Source organism: Argentina silus (assembly GCF_951799395.1).
Source record: "Argentina silus genome assembly, chromosome: 8".
NCBI lineage: Eukaryota > Metazoa > Chordata > Actinopteri > Argentiniformes > Argentinidae > Argentina > Argentina silus.
The window spans coordinates 12,463,136-12,484,873 of NC_139662.1; the positions used below are offsets into that span (position 1 = coordinate 12,463,136).

The 21,738-nt window shown below is 41.8% G+C and overlaps 1 protein-coding gene across 1 annotated transcript in view; it reads left to right on the forward strand.

Moving 5' to 3' along the window:
• Positions 1-21,738, forward strand: part of LOC310808941 (voltage-gated potassium channel subunit beta-2-like) — a gene marked incomplete at both ends in the record, with an annotated part of 46,538 nt that overhangs the window by 14,314 nt on the left and 10,486 nt on the right. The window contains 6 exons of the mRNA XM_083676038.1: positions 17,188-17,231; positions 18,181-18,218; positions 18,624-18,703; positions 19,671-19,715; positions 20,639-20,683; positions 21,451-21,494. Coding sequence (XP_083532164.1) covers positions 17,188-17,231; positions 18,181-18,218; positions 18,624-18,703; positions 19,671-19,715; positions 20,639-20,683; positions 21,451-21,494 — 296 coding nt within the window. The remainder of the gene's footprint in view (positions 1-17,187; positions 17,232-18,180; positions 18,219-18,623; positions 18,704-19,670; positions 19,716-20,638; positions 20,684-21,450; positions 21,495-21,738) is intronic.

A 21,738-nucleotide genomic window follows, 5' to 3' on the forward strand; every position in this document is an offset into this window, starting at 1 on the left:
CAAATAGGCTGCTGACAGCACAGTATTGTTTCAAAACCAAAAGCAACTCTAGCAAACATTGTTTTTACACTCATGTATTTTCAATCTCCAGTATGTACCTGCTATGAACAGAACTAGCTATTCTGAGTATACTCTACCTCTACAGAGGCACATGAAGGGGTTGTCAGTAACAACCAATTATTACTGCCCCTGTGTATTTGTATTCTTCATGACGCATAATCTGAACAATATAGTGATGAATATCATTACTGTCCACAATTGTCAATATACTAGTTACCCAGCCAACTATACTAGAGAAAATAGACATTTTCAGCATATGAGACAAATGTATTAGAATTGGTGTGAACTGCACTTTTTTGTAGTCTTACCCTTATCCACATCATGGGTTATTTCTAGATCATTCTGTCCACCACAGCTCAATACACAGGACACTTGTTTGACTGATATTGTACTTACATTGTTAATAGAGCAAACCAAAAACTATTATGAGTAGTGTCGATGTATACAGAAGGTGGGCATTTAAAAGGTTCATGGTTGCAACGGTAGCACAGTGGTACTGCTACAGCAGAAGTGAGTCAACATGACGTTATCACACGTTTTATTTGAGGTATTTCACCTCTGCAAAACAACTGCCATTGTGCAATTGAAATGTATAGGCTTGTGAAACAGTAGCACAGAACTGTTGATTAGAAATTATACTGAAAACTACAGTGCCCTTCATAAATATTGGAAAGAGGAAGTATTTTGTCTTCTTTTGGCTCTATACTCCAACAGTTTGAATTTGAAACAAACAATGACTATGGGGTCGAGATTCTAGTGATTCTAGTACAGATTCTCAGCTTTTCTTTTTGTCAGATTGGGTTCACCATTTAGAAAGTACAATTTGTTTTGTATATACCTCAAATTTTTCAAGAAACAAGTCCTCGATCAAAATGTTCAATTGCCAAAGGGGCACCAGAAAAAAACGCTGTGCTCTGTAGAGTGCCAGCAGTGAGATACACAAAACTACAAGCAGATTTACCCAATTTGGTAGAGACCCAAGAAACCTCAAGAGTTAACCAACCCTGTGAACGAGTTTGGTCTCTTATACTTCAATAAGAAGGTGAGGTAAGCCAGGAGCTTATGCAGTAGGGCTTTGTACACAAAAAGGGAGTAATGGTCCGATCTACGGGACAAGGTTGTTAAATGTGATAAAGTGAAGGGCTCTATGATAAATGGCATCCAAGGGTTTAAGAGTGGTGGTTGCTGCATTTTGGTAGTTCCAGCACTGGCATGAAGGTTTATTTTACAATCTGCTTTCCGTTGTTCAGGGAAAGGCAAGATCTATTATATAAAAGAAGCCCAACCTAAATCTTAGCTTTTTAACAAGCTCCTCTGTATGTTTTCCAAACATCAACTCTTTGTCTAACCAAATGCCCAGGTATTTTAAAGCAGGGACTCGCGCAATGTGGGCACCACCTAATGTACATATGCATTTTGGGGGGAAAATAACATACTTGGTTTTCCAGCGTTAAGTACCAATAGTTAAACAAATGCTTTCTGTAGGACAATAAATGCAGACTGTAGCTCAGAAAGAGCCTGGTCAATCGTGGGGGCAATGGCATATACAACTGTGTCATTGGCATATACACTCACTGAGGACTTTATTAGGAACACTATACTAATACTTGGTATTATTGGTTTGCTCTCAAAACAGCCTCAATTCTTCATGCCATTGATTCCACAAGATGTTGTAAACATTCCTTTGAGATTCTGGTCCATGATGGCATGATTGCATCACGCAATTCCTGCAGATTTTTCAGGTGCACTTTCAAGCTGTCAATCTCCCGTTCTACCACATCACAAAGGTGTTCTATTGGATTCAGATCCGGTGACTCAGAAGGCCACTGAAGAACACTGAACTCATTGTCATGTTCACAAAACCAGTTTGAGACAACTTTTGCTTTGTGACATGGTTATTATGCTGGAAGTAGCCATTAGAAGATGGGTAAATTGTGGCCATGAAGGGATGCACATGGTCAGCAACAATAGTCAAATAGGCTGTGGCATTCAAGTGATGATTGATTGGTATTAACGGGCCCAAAGTGTGCCAAGAAAACATTCCCCACACCATTACACCACCTCCACAATGAGAAGGTGTACAGGTGTTCCTAATAAAGTGTTCCGTGAGTGTAACCGCAGCTTTCAATTATTTACAGATAAACCAATATTGTTAGTGTAAATAGTAAAAAAGAAGTGGACGAAGAGCCGATCCTTGCGGGACACCCTTTGTAATGTCCAGAAAACCTGATTTACCGCCATCAGTAAATACACACTGCGTTTGTCCGTTAAATCATTTTCAAACCAGCTACATGAAACCTGATCCAGACCTATTTCAAACACCTTCTGAATGAGTAGGTAATGTTCAACCGTATGGAATGCCTTGGAGAGATCTATAAATAACACAGCACAATGTTTTATTCTGATCTAAGCAATTTAACACATCATACAACACAAGCATAGCAGCTGAGGCTGTGCTATGTCCAGGTCGGTGCACATTTAAAATAGAATGAGAAGATAAAAAGGTTCTTAACTAGGAGTTCATCAGGGACTAATACTTTGGAAAGGCAAGATATTGGATGGCAGTTATCTAGCTTGGAGGGGTCACCACCTTCAGATAAAAAAAATTGATAAAAAATATGTGTCAATAATTCCGCAATAAAGGGGGCCAAAAGCTACAACAGGCCTGGATCAAGCAGATCAGCATTCAACATCCATTTTAAGCAGGGTATCTAGTATATCACAAGTTGAAATTAAAACAAGTGTACAGTAAACATGTTATCCCCCACAAATTATGTAGGGCCCCTCTATAAAAGGAGAGTGATGGAGAAACTTGTGAATTAAGCAAGAGGTTTATTCATAAATATTTGACTATGGTTGTGTTTTATAGTGCTGTGTTCCCGTTCCGCACAGGGAGACCCTTTCTCTTGGTGCAATCACCTTCTGTGAACAAATAGAAAAATAATTTGGGCTACTATTTCACCAATAGGCTAGGACAATATATTTGCACAGTCTTGCTTCTTACAAATTTGTGTTGATTTTTCAAAACATTATTCCCTAACCCTAAAACAAAATATTTGCACAGACAAATGATATGGTTACAAATACAATAAACCAATGTTACACAACTCCATAATGATATAGGCCAAGTTTCGGTATTAAATTATGCTGCATAATAGACTTCACTCACAAAATATTATTCCCAAATTATTTAGGCAATATGCCTACTGTATTTAAGGGGCCGTGTCCACAACAAGCTTAACTTTTAAAATGCCTACAAAGTTCATGTTAGTATAATCGCTCATCGTTGCTAGCTACCTTGCCAGCTAAAGCACTATATCAGGTAGCCAAGCAACAACAAAAGCCCAGTGTTGCTGTGGACACGGCCCCTTGCTACACTCCTAGCTCTCCACTTTGCACCCTAGTATGATGTGTTTAATGATGTCACCTTGAAACTCATGAACAATATCTATGGCAAGACGCATCTTTCATTGTAGTTTTGTCAAAATTGGGCCAATCAGTGTAATTTTCCATCTGTATGGAAAGACCCATCATTCACCCAAGTTTCATCAAAATTGTGCCAGTGGTGTCAGAGAAAAAGCTTGTGATACGAACAGACAGAGACAGTTTTAGAATATGACATTTTTGACAGATTTAGTAGGACCACCAGCAGAATCCGAGATAGCACTTAGAAAGTAGCTTGATTTAGCTTTCTTAAAGGAAGGAAGTGCATCTATTTCTTAGTTGCCTGAAAATCTGCCAATCAGCTACTGAAAAATCAGTTTTTCTCACTTTGGCCCAGGTCCTGTTTCCCAACAAAAGGAGAAGGAGTTCTGTGGAATACTAAGGATTAGTTGTATTCTTAAAGGGTCCGTGTTTGTCTGCCAGAGATATAAATATAGATGAGAAACGTTCTAGAGCCAATTCAGTGTCAGGTATGCAGCTGAGGAAAGATCCGACCAATAATGATCATATAAAAAAAGCTTTCTCATTGAAATAAAAAAATAAAAAAATAATTAAAGAAGGGTGGAGCAGATTTGTTTATTCTTTCATCTCTTATACAGGCAATCGGACAGTGATTGCTGATGTCATTAGCAAAAACACCACTGGCTATATATTTATAGGGCCTAATTGTCAGTATGATGTCTAACAGGGTGAATTTATCTGTACTCTTCAAATTTGGCTGTGTTGGTTTAACGGTCGCAGTAGGCTTCTGATTTTATCTGAGATGTGTGACAAACAATTTAGGTTTAGATCGCCTATTATTACTAGTTCAGAATGTACATAGGGGGATAGTAGTTCAGCTAGGTTATCAAGAGCACTATGATAAGCAGATGGTGGCTGATACACTCCTATCACAGACAGCTTAGAGTTATTTCCAAAAGACACACTTCGGACTAAACATTCATATTGGTTTGGGACAGCGGAGGACAGCAGAACAGATACAGTAAAACAGCATCTGACAAAAATAGCCACACCTCCCCCTCTCCCTACTCTGTCTGTCCTAAATATGGTATACCCAATTAAGGACACATCATTGTCACGCACTGGCAAATTTAGCCATGTTTCAGATATCATATAAATGTCTGGGTTTGTCTGCTGAGCCCATGTATTGATGAAGTCCATTTTATTTATTAGGCTTCTGGCATTTAAATGTATTAGTCCAAATCCATTTCTCATTTTAAAATCGTTTGGTGATTCTAGGGTGGGTAACTAAACAGGTTTTATTGGAAGTCAATGAGGGAAACAGATTAGGGTTATTTTAAGGTAGCATCATTAGGACTAGCGTCCCCTTAACACCTTCTCTAAGCTGGCCGTTAGAGACTATTAGCACCCTGGCCATTGTTACCAAATGGGTGGAGGAAGATGAAGGTGTGCACTATGCAAGATGCACTAGGGATCTCTGTCACAGCCATTTTTTCATGTGTTATATATATGCTACTTTTCTATCCAGTTTCAGTCCCACTGAAACACAAAATCCTTACTCCTGTCTCGCATGGAAATTCCTAACTTTATTCTGTAATCCATAGGTTGCATTATTAGAGCCGGCTCAATCTTATTCATGTCAAATTACCACTAAAACATGTCCCCCACTGCTCTGCGCTGTCACGTGTTGGTTGCTGCCTGTGCATAGGGCCTATGAGAGAACGTGTGATGACTACAACAAACGGTATGAGAGAAGATATTTGAAAAACACAAGTTGGTCTTATGTCACCACCTTTTGGTGGCATTCGGCAGCACACATCTTCACAACTCGTGTCTGCCGCAGCAGCGACATTGATGTAGCCCACCTTGTGACAACAGTATGAACCTTGTAAACTCTGACCTACTGTAGTACATTTATGTGTATATGTGTATAATACAATATATATGAATAGGTCTCTTGTACTGTAAAATAGATTATTTATCTCAATGATGTAACTTGTAAAAATAATGGATAAATAAAATCAAATAAATTAATGTAGTGTTTATTCTGTATTTTATTTAGGGGTGGAGAAAATTGTATCTATAAAAAAAAGTAGCTTTTCTATAGCTCCTAAACCAATCTGATTGGAGGTGGGCATTATGGCACAATTACCTCCTCCATGCCACAATTACGTCTCACTTTCTTATTTTTGTCATTGATGTAAACGTTGCATGACTCATGATTGTGTTTGCCTCAATAGGGGAAATGGCTTGTGCGTCAGTGGAAATATGACAAAGAGGGGAATGTAGTTGACAACGTTGTAAAATGCTTGCTTCCATCAATCTTCATCTGGGACTATTTTGATGCACGTCAGGTTGCATAGCACACATTCTAACCATGCCAACATCGGGTTACTGTATGGTAGACTTTCCCAACCAGTCTTCACCCCTCACCATTTGACTGTATTCGGCAGTATTTAGCGGAAGAGTGGGCAGTGTTTGGTATTGCCAGTTGAAATATCGTCTAATTTCAAAACTAAATAATATATCACATAAACTATGAAATGAGCTCAACAATATTCCATCATGATATTGTTGTGGACATAAAAAAGACAGTGGTCTCTGTTCTTATGCCATTTTCTCTCACTCTCTCTCTCCTCTCGTGTGGCAGACAAGCATGCTTAATCTGGTTGAAGGAATTTGTATTTTTCTGATTGGTTGAGTAGACTGTATGTTCATGCAGTCAGGAGTATTAGTTGAGATTTGAATCAGCATAGTTAAAGCTCTCTCTCCACACGCACGCACGCACGCACGCATGGACGCACACACAAACACACACACACACACACACACACACACACACACTCTACCCCTCTCTGCCCCCTCCCATCCTGGACTCCCTCTCCCTCTCTCCTAGCTCAACCACCCTCTCTCTCTCGCTCCCTCTCCCCCCTCTCTTTTTCTCACATGGGCAAACGGTAGGTCAGCACTATTGAATGGTAACCAGACAGGAGGCTCAGAGCCGGAGAATCTCTGCTAGACAGACGCAGACATTTACAGACGCAGCTCCAGAGAGAGAGAGAGGGGAAGAGAGAGACAGACAGAGAGAGAGAGAAAAAGAAAGAGAGGGAGAACAAAAAAGAGAGAGAGGAGGGGAGGGCTGTCTCCTTGCGAGGGCTCTTGGAGTGGTCCTGAGACACGCGTGATCATGGCGTTTGCGTATTGATGTGATTGGTCGCCCAGGGTTGATTGGGTGCAGGGTGCCGGTATGGATTGTCATCACGCAAAGTGGACATCGCTGGACCAGAGGCTACAGCATTTCCCCTGTTCTCCACCCTGTCAGAACGCTGCTATTTTCTAGTTTGTCCTGTTTTTTCTTCTTGTTTTGGAAGTTTTGGTAGACTGAACACTTGTCCTCTTTGGAATCAAGGGTGATCTCAAGACCAGACAGACTTTGGACCACAAAAAACATCACTGCTCCTCTCCTGAAAGCCACAGTGTTTTGGAGCACCAGCAAACAAGCATATTGACACCAGAACCAGGTTGCTCAGGTGCTTACTTATTGCTCTCCCTCTCTCTCTTGGACTTCTAAGGTAGGCATCCACACTTTGTCAAGTCTCCACTTCGTAATAGGGTGAGGTGTCCCCAGCAACAGCGACCTTTCCTTCTAGCAGTGTCAAGGCCACCCAACGGGGCTCTTTGCCACCGGCCATGCAGGTCTCACTCGTGTGCTCGGACCATCGGGGGGTGAACCGCAGCACGGAGGACCGGCTGAACCGGCAGAACGCCAACAGCCCCAGCTTGGGCCCCAGGAACAAGTTCCGTACTGTAGCCATGGTGGCACGCAGCCTGGGCCATCTCTCGGTTCAGAACGTGCCCACGTCCAGTGACCAGAGCATACGTACCGGCATGAAGTACAGGTAGGGAGAGACCCGGAGTATGCACCTGAATAGGGACTCTTAGATGGTATTGAGAGATCCTAACGGATGAGGAAAGTATGGTATACACATGAGCCCTTCACCCTGTACTCCAGAAAGTGAGCAATTGAAATGAGAGACCTTACTGTATACAGTACCTGCACCATTTGAGACATGAGTTGGAGAGAACTGAAGCATGCACTTGATGGGAGTCAGAGGTGTTGTTGAGACTTTAGAGAGACACTAACCATTCAACCACCTTGGTGAGAGAGACCGTAATCGGCAACACTTTACATTAAGGTTTTCTTTATTATGGGTTTATAAAGGGTTTAATTTACTGTGCATATTCTAAGCATTTGTTAATGCATTTATAATGTGTTAATAAAAGTGCAGTTACATACAAGCTTACTATTCTTCAAGCACCAAATGACTATCACATAATCTTAATCAATGAGGTTTCACTGTTTACCACAAACTAAATATTACCAATAAACCATAAACCTACAGTAGCACATATTGAAAGAAACCCTGGCCAGAAGAGAACTCTTCCCTGGTAAGTGTGTAGCATAGAGTCCTGCATTGTGCTGGTTTCCCACGGATAACCGGCTAATACATCAATTTGCTGTTCGATTTTTGGCAGTATTTAAACTGCAGGTCAGTTGCGGTCCAAATCAAGCATGTCGTGGGTCAGGTTTGGTTTTAACTGAACTATACATATACGTTTATACCATACAACTGTTGCCTTGTAATGTCATTCTGTATTGTGCCATCAGAGCACAGCCTGAGAGAGACAGACTGCTTGTTATGTGCCTCTCCCACTTCTGTGAGAAAATTAGCAATGTCATTATGAAAACGTCAATGTTATTTTCTCCTTGTTTGCAGTTCGGGTCAGCTTGCAGTAGCACTCTGCTCTGATGGTGGGTTGCAGTTCAGGTTGCAGTTCAGAATTGTTGTGGGTGCGGGTTGTGTAAAATGGACCCGTGCAGGACTCTAGTGTAGCATAGTTCAGAGTGACCGTAGCTTTGCACCCTAATCACTCGTAAGTACAGTACACTATTGTTATGAGAACCTGCAGGCAGAGAGAGCTCAGAGTAAAGAGACACAACTGGGCAGAGACACAATGCTGATTTCAATTTATAATTGTCATTATTCTTTAATTCTTATTCAACTACAGGAAAGGTGAATCGTCTTCCAGCTGAATTCAGACTAGATAGTAATCAGTATAATTATTGTGAGCCCCTCTGTACAAATAATTATATTGTACACCTTTGGGAAACCAGTTTTAAATCACATGTGCTGTATGATGGACTGCAACCATACCTGGCAGAGTAGTTTGAGAAATGACAGTAATTCCTCCTGAAGCTTGTAATCAAAAGTAAAAGTAACCCGACAGTTCAGATGACTGCTCGTCTAACCAAGTGGTAATACAGCCAAAATGAGCGATCAGTCTGAACGAGTAAATCCCATTTTCTGACTTTGAAGTGGAAATAAAGCTTTGCCTGAGCACCCCTATTATCAAAGGTTCCAAATATTCAAAAGCTAAAGGAGGCTAGGACGTTTTGTCGTTAAACCCTGGTGGAGCTGTGCTTCTTAAATTTGCGGGGTCTTTGATGATAAACCCACTTCACTCTTGCCTTTTAACTACATTTAGGTGTTTTGTCTTTTTTTTTCTATTGACTTTGACTCCTACGGCCTAAACCCTGAGCTACAGTCCCCCTCCTCTCCGCGTTTCCACGGTGTAATTTGTGTAATGGCACATCAAAGACACTCTGTAGCCACTGGGCGGAATAATGCAGTTTATATTCCACTTTACTGTTACCCTAATGTGTAACTCAACACCAGTGTCTGGCTCTAGGGCAAGACTTCTGCTGGGCCACTGTTAAAGGGCTCGACCACCACTCTCCGTCACCACTTGAGCCCACTGTAATAGAGTCCACCTCATACATACACATGGGATCATGTGATCAGGAAGCTCTGAAGTGTTCTTAATGTATTCTATGGACCGAATGTACTGTCAGTGTTGGGGAAGCTACTCTGAAAATGTATTTAACCAGATAACCAATTACTTTATAAGGAAAGAAGGGGAACTACACTAAAGCTACCCTTGAGAGAAATATAGTTTGTCAAACTAAAGCTACTTTTAAAAAGTAGTTCACAACATAGAAACTACTTCAACCAACACATGATAATCAGTTACTGGAAGATGACCAGTCCATATGACAGAAAGCGTGTGATTGAAACACTCTGAAATCACTGGGAGAGAGAAAATTTGTGAGATGGAGCAAAGTGGGGAGACCGTAGGCAGTGAAGTAATAAAATAGTAGGGAAAATGAAGATCAAGGGCTGGAATAATAGCTTAATTCCAATGATTTGTTTTCGTTTCTTTTGGAAAAGTGAGTAGTGACAGTAGTTTACTACAACGCTACATGGCAAAAAAGTCACTAACTACTGGAAAGACTACAAGGATTTTAATTTAGTTTAACTACCACCAAGCCAAAAATGATAATAACTTCGAATCAAGAAAATGTTTACTTAAATGTTCTTGTAATTGTTCATTTAGTTGTAATTGTAGGACAGTCATTGCATCATTTATCCATCCATACACAAGCCTTGATGGTGTTGCTGCTATTGCTGACATACAGTATACTGTAAGTTAGCCAACCCAACATGGTAATTCCCTCTACATTTCTCATTTCTCTGACTGGGGTAGAAAGTTGACACAGTGTACTGTCCCTGTAAGGTGGTTGTGTAAAGTTCCCTTCAGGTCCCCACTAGTCCCCTGGGGTCTATCCATAGAGCACTCCACTCTACTCCACTTCACTCCCCCACCCCCCAGTCCTTCCCAAAATAAGTATGGGATTAACCCCTCTTTTATACCCGATGGGTGACATTGCCTCAGTGACTGAGAGCAAAGCATTTGAGAGGTGAGAGAGCTGTGGAGGGTGAGAATGAAAGGCAGATAAGGAGTGGGCATGAGGACGCGAGGATGATGATGAGAGAGTGAGAACGGGACGACGACAGAGCTTTTTTGACAGGTTGCCAGAAAGAGAGCAATAGCGAGTCATTGAAGCATGAGGATGAAAGTGACAGTGAGGGAAGGCATTTGACTCTGTGATTCTTCTACTGTCCAAACCAGGCCTATACTGTACTGTACAGTACATACCTGCGAAATAAAGCTTAGAGAGAAGACAATGAGAAGATGAGCCTCATTCATTGCTCTCCAGTGTCCTGATGAAGGACTGAAGATGCGATGATGTAAGTGCCTCCGAATCTTTACTCTTGTTCTGCTCCATCCTTCTGTTATACTGTAGGTCACATGGGCAGGCGGGGGCCAGGGTAAACCCTTCCAGTGTTATGCAACTCTCGCAACTCTAGTCTGAGAGAATAAAGAGAGAGAGAGAGAAGGGGAAAGAGCAGCGGCATAGGTGTGTTTGATGTGTCACCCTGCGACAAGGCAGCATACTGGTTGTTTAACAGAAGGGAGAAATAGAAAGATGGAATGTATTTCCTATACAATATATTTACTCACAAGTGGTACTAACCCTTGCGATCAGGTGAGACATTGGATTTCTGAGAAAGGCACCCAAATGGCATTTAAATGTCAAACAAACCTTTTCTCTTTTCCCTTATTCCAGGAGTTTGTTGTTTCTTGGTTTCTCTTGTTCTGTATGTTTCTGATGTTTTCTGTTGTAAATGCCATTTTGACAGGCCATATAAGGCTACAACCAAGCTTAATGGAATGAGGAAATTGAAAATATTTCAAAGACTTCTATATCAGGGCTATGTTTCTTGTTTTGTTGAAAGTTGAGGCTATGATATTTGGGGATGGCATTCCCTGGGAACTGTTTGTGAAACCTAGTTTCCCACTGTGGCATCACTGCTACAGCTAGCAACCTCTTCATTATTGTATTTTAGTCATATCTTCCCTCATATGTAATAGTTCATATCGCCTTCATCTTATTTCTTGTATATTCCCTATACAATAGGGGAGGCTGTGGAGGGAGACATTGGAGGACAGGCTCATTGTAATGCATGGAATGGAATGAGGAATAGTATCTCATTCCTCATTCCATTCCATGCATTGGAGCATGTAATTGTATTTCCTGTATATGTGGACAGGGCACAGCAGCAAAAGACCTTGGTCTCAGTGAGCCAATTGCAACCAAACGACCAGACTTGCTGATTAGCTTAATGCTTACATCTGGTTGGTTAATCCAGGTAGGCAGGAGATCACGGGGAGAACAACGGTGATGACCAAGAGAAATTGTATTCACTTACAACCGCCCAACTTTTGCTAAGGGACAACTAGTCTGCTAGATATTCACATGTAAAAGTCACTTTGATAGCAGACGGTGGGAAGCGCCCTGTCTGAGGCTCTCTACCACCGCTCATCTGAATTATCAACCAGAAATCACAAAGGGGTCATCTGACTAAAATTGAATGAAGTTCATATCTAAAATAGTAAAATAATCCACATTATAATGGTTTCTCATTTGTGAAATAATTTCTAAGGATGAAATAAGATGAATGAATGAAGAAAAGCCTAAACCCATCATTGGTCAACTCCAAACAGAATGTTGATCAAATGGCAACACATTATTGTAAAATGTTTGCAGGTAGCAATGCGCATTTAGTAATAAGGTGTATGTGGTCCCAGATGTAAAATGAAATTGGCATGAAAATAATTGTCACAATTGATTTTCTGCTACAGTGCTTCCTGCACAAAGTAACAAGCAACTTTATTACACATTTTATGAACGTAAAATGAATGAATAAACAACAGACAGTTAGGCTGACCTTCAATGGACAAAAAGCAAAATAAAATGGCTTCTCTGATAGCTCCGCTGCTGGAGTGTGTGCCCCTCCTTCTTGTGCTCTCAGCAGCTGAAGCAGTATTGAGAGGCAAAGTGGTTTTGTCAGATTGTACGTCAGATTTAATTCACAAATTGATAGATACATTATATAATGTAGGCTATTGACCTGCAAGGTCAGAAATGAGGCCAATTCACCTCAATGAAGTCACACACACAAGAATGCAAACAAAATGGTCTGTGCACATGACTGACACTGATCATTAGAAATACCAATGTATTATAGTGTGTGTATTCCTTTTACTTGAAGTCACTTATTGTTATCCTAAATGTGGTATTACAGGTCTTGCAACAATGGTTTAGATTGTAATCACTTATTGTTTAATATCATTCTCTCCTAAAATATGAAACAAAGTCTTTGGCATACATGCATATGCCCATGAGAACATTTTAGGAATGATATCTTTATTTCTGGACTATCTGAATTCACTGCAGTTATTCCTAAAGGGGAGGTGAGACTTCCTTTCACCCAATCATGATTGAGGCTGGGACCAGCGCAATGTTCGAGTGATCCCTTCAAGGGGTTCTGAGATTATCCCTTCTTGGATGAGTGACCAGCTCTGCACAGCTTGCTCTCTACCCAGGAGAGACCCAACCATAGGACCGTCAGCACAACAATCTCTACGACTGTAAACATCCAGGAGGGTGTGTTGGAGTCAAGCCGCGGAATTTGATTCAACTATTATGACATTGAAATGTTTCTCCAAACCATTACAATTCAGTCATCTTTATTCATCTTTGCAAACGCATTCTGTGTTTCTTAGCGTAAGTAATACAATTCCATCTTTATAAAAAAGTGTTGTTTTCTCTTGCTTTGAAAAATGCTGGCACAACCAACAGTTAAAGAATTTGCTAAGATATTTGAGAGTTTAACTAAGAATCTCTCCCCACAATTCTTAACGGTGCCTTGAGGTAATCACAATATTCATTTGAAATAGTAGCCAAATTAATTATCAACAGTATTTAGACCCCAATATTCGCTACAGCTTGTCTTCAACGCTGCCCTATGTCTGCACACAAGGAAGTCTGAGAGTAGCCAGTAGCATTGAGTCATCTGCTGTGCTAATGAGTACATAGCTTAATTAACACAGCTGCCTTCCTGTAGGGCTTGGCTCAGGGGAGGGTTGGCCAGGCTCACTCCAACTAGCCTCTCATTTCAGTCACACATCCTTGTTAATAAGCCCTTTATACGCCTGAATGCCTTTACGTGGTTCTAATGGTTGCAGTGAGATCACCAAGCACTGATCACTGACAACTAGGAACTAAATGGAAATCAGGAATTCCTTGCAACACAGTTTTAAATGTTGTATAGCACGAATGTTCTGTATTTTGCTAACTGGATCTACACCCACAAATGACAGTCTGATGATGATAGTCTTTATCATCTACTTACAGTAATGCACTATGGCTGCATGTTACATATGTTGTGTTTCTGTACAGTGAAGTGCATATACTTTCACTAGCGTACCTCTTGACTTAACATTACTTTGGTGTAAGTGCACAGGTACTGTAGCTAGCTTTTTTTTATGTGGTTTGATGGGCCCTGTCAAAGGTCCATTAACCAATGCTAAACGTCAGTGGAACACAGTTAAGGTCTCTCGGGAAAGCCTGTTCTGAGAACAGCCGGCCTCTCTGTCAAAGTGCACATGATGTTCAATTAAGAGCCCAGCTTCACTTCCATTTAGATAAGGCTGGCAGCACTGTGAGGGTCATGTTCTTTGACTTCTCCAGTACATTCTGCTATTGTGGGATGTGTCAGTGGAGGCCAGGAGACCGAGTACAGGACTGGTGGACAGTTTTAGTGAGTGGTGAGAGCAGAACCACCTGCTACTCAACATCAGCAAGACAAAGGAGTTGGTGGTGGACTTTAGGAGGGGTAGGAGAGGAGAGGACGTTGAGGTGGTCCAGAGCTACAAGTACCTGGGGGTGCACCGGGAAAATAAACTGGACTGGACAGGTAACACAGATGTCCTGTACAAGAGGGGCCAGAGCCTGCTTTATTTCCTAAGGAGGCTCAGGTCCTTTGGCGTGTGCAGGACTCTGCTGAACATGTTCTACCAGTTAGTGGTGGCCAGCGCAGTGCTGTACGTGGTGGTATGTTGGGGAGTCAGCATCAAGGAAGGTGACACCAAGAGGCTGAACACGCTTATTAGGAAAACTGGTTCTGTCCTCGGTGTCACCCTGGACACTGTGGAGGAGGATGAGGACCAAAGTCCTGGCCATCATAGACAATCCCTCCCATCCCCCACATGACAGTGTAGCAGAGCAGAGAAGCTCCTTTAGCAACAGACTATTACAACCACGTTGCACTAAGGAGCACTATAGGAGATCTTTTCTGCCTGCCGCAATAAGGCTGTACAACTCCTCCTCCGGCTGGCTCGATCGGGGTGATCAGAGTCAGGCTGGGGGATGTTAAATCATACTAGACTGTTCTTACTGTATATAATGTTTCAGATGTCTATTTTATTCTATTATTCTATTGTCACTTTATTTAGTTGTTGTTGTTTGTAATGTGAGCAGCTGTAACGCCTTAATTTCCCCTCGGGGATCAATAAAGTACCTATCTATCTATCTTTTTTCACCAATGCATTGGTGTTTTCAGTCATTATCGTCAAAGCATATTAGTAATGACATTGCCTTATGTGATTGGAGGGCTGCTGCATCAGACAAAACAAAGTTTGTTGGTTCCTGTAAGAAACGTACGTGTGAGGTCTTTAAGTAAACAATAGTGTATTGTTTGTGTGCGCTTGTGTGTGTGTGTGTGTGCGTGCGTGTATGTGTGTGCGTGCGTGTGTGTGTTTGTGTGCAACACAGTCTCCTAGCAAAAAAATGACTTCCATACATTTCAAATTAACTTTTTCTTACTACTCTTTATTTGTTTTGCTTTCAATATTTCATTTTAACATATGTGAATCACTCATTTCACCAACCACAGCTGTGTGGCAATAAAATCTTGTATGTGCATGTGCTACTGTACTGTAACTAACTGTCGTGAATTGGTGCAACTGTTTGTGTGTGTGTGTGTGTATGTATGCGTGTGTGTGTTCACATGTCAGAAATCACATGCTCCACCAATCTGTGCCCTTGACCTATTTTGGTGCTGAGTTGTGGAGGAGTGAGCTTATGACATTCGAGCCTAATAGCACAGAGCAGCAGCAATGTGGGACTTTACACTAATACAACAACAACACAACATTATCATGACCATGACCTCTGCTCTTTGCACCCTGAACTTCAGCCCCCTGTGAGAATCACTCCCCTAGGGTGGACTGTCTTCTACAGTAAATGGCTGTTAATTCACATGACAGTTGTCATAATTTGGACTCCCAATATCAGGGCTTAACTCATTTGAATGACTCCGGTCAGCAGGTGCCTAGTTCACCTTCACCATGTAATCCAATTTTCTCCCAGTAACCCAATCCAGTTCCACCAGTATGAAATGAATCACTTGACCGCTGGGCAAACAGAACCGACTGCCACCCCGCTAATTTGTCTTAATAGGCTAATTACCTTGGTTAATGGATTTGTCTTTCAAAGTTAGCTGGAGGTGACATTGGAGTAAACTTGGATCAGCTTACACAACACTGTCGGCCTACTTTATGTATCCACTCTTTTGTTTTAGACTACACCCAAGTCTGGTGTGTACAGTACATGTGCATATGGACACAAGTGAGACAGCACTGCTCACTTCACTCATGTTGGGCACAAGGTTTTCCATTGAAAGCAAATCCTTAGCTTTGCTACCACAACAGCATTTGATCTTGGCCAAAAGTGAATCATTCTGCACTGACAAGAAAGACTCACAGTAGAACATTCTCTTATTTCCCATGAATAGCAGAAGTCACTGTATTGAGAGAGCTATTTTCACTTAGGTAGGACTAACCAAAAGGATTGTTGTTTTGGACTTACATCAGCTGTGTTTTTCTATCAGTGAAGGTTGCCGTATAGTTTGAAGCGCGAACATTCTGAGAGGGGACATGCAGCCATTCAGGTTCTGAATTCCAGGGTTAATTACTTTCAGTGAAGGAGAGTGAGAGGAAGAGAGAGAGCAAAGAGAGGTGATTCAGAGAGATGGATGGAGTTTTAAATGCATGGCTTCATGGCCTTGGCATCGTGGGTGTGAGAGAAGAGAGCTCTAACCTTGGCTCTCCATCAATCCAGACGATGAGGAAACAAAAGCAGCAGATGATGCTCTGATTGGCTCCCATGGGTGAGTCTCCGCCCCAAACCCCATCACTGTATCCATGGCTAGGATGCTCATCTTTACTCTGTCAGTGAAATTGAGCACTGGATTAAGCACGGGGGCTCTCTATATCACACATACAAACACACACACACACACACACACACGCAATGCTTTCAGGTATCCTGTCCCTATTGCATATCCACATCCACATTTTGCATCACACACATCACACTAAGGATTTTTTACTGTGCAGTTTCAGTTATGGGAACTTGATTCAAAAATGGCCGAAGCATATTGGGGTTCAACTATAGTAATTTATTACAGCATTGTCAGCTATTTCTCTAACCTCTCATGTTCTTGTTTGATCAATGACATTGATTGCTCACACATTGAGGGTCCACACACCTGATCGAGCTTCCAGACTTTTAACATGGCTCTAACCTGAACAAGTGGGACATAATTAAGAACTTCAACCCTCGCTCTTTCTACCATCGGGCCTAGTGGTCTATTGGGAAATCTACTGTTTGCAGTGCATCAATGTGTGTGCTTTCATATACTGTGTACTGTTGTACAAGTATGACACAACGTGCATCAGAATAGAGTTGAGATCTGTGGTTTGCTCTGGATCAGTGTGTCTAGACCAACAGATCTCCTTCTGCGACCGAACAGATCTCCTTCTGGTACCGCCCAGATTCAACATCTTTAGCGTCTGATAAATGACTCAAATAAAGTCCCCATTCACACCGAAACATGTTTTCTTTGTTGACAGGAACCTGGGGAAGTCTGGATTGAGGGTGTCCTGTCTTGGATTAGGTGAGTCTGGTTGCCCTTGTGTCTAGAAAGGACCCCTTGCCCCTACTCCATAGACGTATAGATCTATCTATGGAGTAGGGGCTTGAGGTTGTTATGACGAGAACATACTCTTCCATCCCTCTCCTTGTTGGAGGTTGCATGTGTTGATTTCTCATTGTGTGGGAAGAACCTATCAGACTTATTCAGGAAATCTCATAGAAAGGCCCTGCAATGTGTGTAGTACATGTGTTGCCATGGAAGTATGCTTATTGGAATACAGCTCTTGATTGACCAACAGTCTTGAGGTTATGGTCTATATGTATAGTCTCACTATGTCACTCTCCATTTAAATGGAGAGCCTGACAGCGCACCCTGATGGACGTGGCACTGGAAGGCGGATGCATCCTCTGATTTTGACCAACGCCACCGATTCTATCAACGAATAGAGAGGAGAGGAAAAGGTGGAGGCGGGATTTCAACATGGAAAACAAACACACTGCTCACCTGCAAAATGATGGCATCGAAAACATATTCAGCTAACTCCATGTTTTAATTGTATGCCATGTGTGCAAGTAGTGTTGTAAACATCATAGACGTATGACAGGGCGGAACTGGAGGGGCATCACGAGCGAAAACTTTAGAGGGGTACAGACTTGCTGTGCCCACTTTTCATTTCCTGCATCCCCCAAATCTCAATTGGGCTCCGAGATTATGGTCTATACAGTTCAGGACAAAATTCTTATTGTCACAGAATTGGTCACTGCTTAGTTATGGCCAGGGCACCAGTGGCACTAGGTAAAAACCTAAAACTGACCTTAACCTGAACCAAACCCTTAAAGCCTAACCCTAACATTAACCCTAACCCTTACAATACCATACCAATACTATGGAAATACCACATCGGTTTGCTGGTCAAGCGTCTTCCCTTAGTTGTTTTCCAGAGTACTGACCCGCTCTCTTTTCTACACAGGCACATGGGTTACCTTCGGTGGTCAGATCACTGATGAGGTAGGAGGACATAACACCATAATCACAACACCAAAATCCCATGATTAAATGTCCTCTGTGTGTGAGTCAGCCCATTGAGGTCCACTGTAGCCCAGTGTATGATAGGGATTCTGTATATCTGTTGTGCTGTTGAGACCCAGTTTGCTGAAAGCACATCTTAAATGAATAGTAAAAGTAAAAGTATGTTTTTCATGGTTACTTTCAACAACCTATATACAGTATTGGCATAATAGCCGAGATATCATATTGGCAATGCGTTACATACAGGTGGTTCATAGAAAGTGATACCGATTTTTTTAATTTGTACTCTCTACCTATACTATACTCACCCCCACCCTCCCTCCCCTCCCCTCTCTCTCTCTCCCCCTGCCCCCTCTTTATTCCTTCCTTGTTCCTTGTGTGTAGATGGCAGAGGAGATCATGACGTTGGCGTATGAGAACGGGATCAATCTGTTTGACACTGCAGAGGTTTACGCTGCAGGGAAGTAAGTGTTCCCCCCCACATTAAAAGGTTAGGTCATACAGTAGGCCTATACCATCAACTCCAGTGGATCCACATGCTGTGCGACCACCAACACACTTTCCAGAGCAGTATGGCAACAAGGAGTGTTACTATCATGGGTGGACATTTTCAACCACAAGAACTCCCCAAAAATACACCGTAGTCTAGGGTAGGCTACTAGAATAAATAAGCCACAATGTGTTCAATATAGTCTATAGAATGACTTCTACTTTTGAAACAGACAAGAAGTAGATCCGGGAGATGCAGAAATTAGGCTACCAAGAATGGAAACACTGATCTTGAATGAAATAAATACAAATAACTTGTGAGTTTCTTGGTAATAATTTGTAGCCTTTTCTTTGCAGTTTCTAAACATCAAAATGAAATGAAATGCGTTTGTAATCATTGGGCTTTGTGGCACAATTATACTACTTATAATTATAATCAAGCCAAGCCAAGCTGTGTTTGAAAAGAGCTGTCAGATGCAAAATGTTGAGAGCCATTCAAGAAGAACATATTGGTCCTTGGGGTAGAGACGTAACATCTGTTGTTAGACATGGCAGGATGCGTCCTCTCCTCGTTCCTCTTCCTTGCTCAAAAATGGCCTCTGGGCCGTACTCAACGCAATAGAGAGAGAGAGAGAGAGAGAGAGAGAGAGAGAGAGAGAGAGAGAGAGAGAGAGAGAGAGAGAGAGAGAGAAAAGGACAGTGAGAGAAAAAAAGAGGGAAATGAAAAGCGGAAATTGTGCTGCGTGTCACGTTTTAGTCAATGGCCCCGCTTCATTGGTTTGGTCCCCACAGACTCGGGAATCCCCCACCACACTCTCATTAAGCGGATGTTTTTTTTCTGCAATCCAATGTAAATGGGGAAATCCTCGTGAACCGTTTGTGAATAACATCTGAAGTGTGTCCCATGGTGATAAAGATGTACTCTGTTGTCATGTCTTTCAGGGCAGAAGTCGTATTGGGGAATATCATCAAGAAGAAAGGATGGAGGTAGTGTATTTCAAAACAAATGTTTGTCATGTTTGTCTCTTGTGCACGGCAGCTGTTTTTCACACTTGCCCCAGTTGGTCTCAATGGTAGCGAGTCCATTTTGAATTGGAAGGAGAATACCTGTATGTTGTTTAGCACTTGGGCCCACTGTGTCAAATCATTATTTTAGACGTATTTTGTGTGATTTCTTTTTTTTTACCTACACCTGTACTATTACCTGTAACTACTATTACCTGTACTATCAGCTCAGTAAGTGTAAACTTCCTTGAACAATGACCATGTCATCCAGCGTTAGCCACACTAGCGGAAGTCCTATTCTGTACCCCAACCCCTTTCTATCCTTGAACAAGTGCACACTTTGATGGCAGAAGAGTAGCGAATGGGACTGCAGTCAGATAGAGGGGGGCTGCTAGTGCCCTGACTCCCTTGTGTAGCTCCTCCTCCTGTGTGTTATTTCTGAATGGCGGAGTGCACTTAGAACGTGCCTACAACGCTATTGTCAAGACGTAGCCCAGTCAATGGCACGGAAGCAGTTAGGCGACACCCTCTCCTCACATCTGGAGAGGGGAGCCTCCTAATGGCGCCCGTAGCTCTTCTCCTGTTAGTTCGCCAGAGGAAGGAGGGATAAAAGGAATCAAGGTCTTTGCAAAGGATTATTTATTTATCTTTGAATTTGTTTACATAATTGTACTATACTATCTCATACACACCACCCACAACTATTCTTGGGTTAGGGTTAGGGTTAGGGTTCATATAATTTCGAAGTGCAGCCAAGATAACCTTACTTAAGCTGCACATGTGTGAATGATCAAATTCATTTGCAAGTCCCGCATTGGAATCAGTGTAATATATCAGGTAGTGTAGGTTACATTTGACCAGCTACTTGTGCACAATGTCCTCACCCTGTGCTTTCTCCAATACAGGCGATCCACTTTGGTCATCACCACCAAAATCTTCTGGGGAGGAAAGTATGTATTGGAGTCTCCCACCCTTTATTGGCCCCCTTACTGACACACATGCACACACACACACACACACACACACACACGCTCTTGTGTTACAAGAGTGATGACAGGAGAATGTTATAATGTTGTGGGATTGGGACACAATAGAAAACAATTGACAGGACAGGACCGCACATTTTCACTCCTGTGTCACCCTCTAGTGTGTAGTGGCACACCTGCTGTGTGATCAGGATGTGTGTATGTGTGTGTGATTTCATGTGTGTATGTGTGATGGTGCAGTCTTTGATGAGGGCTCACAGCAGGCAGAGAGTCAGCAGAGCTTACAGCTTTAATTATTTACTGGTAGAAGAGTGTTTATGGGGTCGATCCCCTCCTATGAGGATGCCCTTCAGGGCAACTTAAAGGTCCTGGCCCCATACTGACAGTAGGCATCATTAAACTTTCATATGTCAAGTACATTTCAACATTCAAACCATCAATATGGATCAAAGCAATGAACTATAGGGCTATGTTCAGAATTTCACACCACAGTATTTATTGCATCGTCTAAGAACAGAATCACTAGAAGTGCCGACAGAGGAGCAGGTTTAAATTTGAAATGTTTCCTTTTTAATTCATATTTCTATAGATTTTACATTTGAATAACTCTTACCCTGACCCTAAATAAACCTCAACAATAGCACATACTGTACTACTACTATTAATGGTAAGAGAAATTGTTAAACATCATGTTTATATTCTGAGAATGGTATTTGCTATTTGCTTTTCAGAGCAGAAACAGAACGAGGGTTGTCCAGAAAACATATTATTGAAGGTAAGCCATTTTCAGTAAATTTTTTTACAGACTTCGTCATTTGAATATGATGTTGACATGTTACATTCTCACTACGGTACAGTGTATCAATGCAGGCTATAATCATCGTTGGCCGAGTCTGGCTATTTACAGTATGTTGCTCATAATGTATTTGACATGCCAGAAACCCTTTAGAATATTCTAAGAAATTAGGTCAATCAAAGAGGAACATTTAGTATTTACAATATTATGAATGTTTACCTTG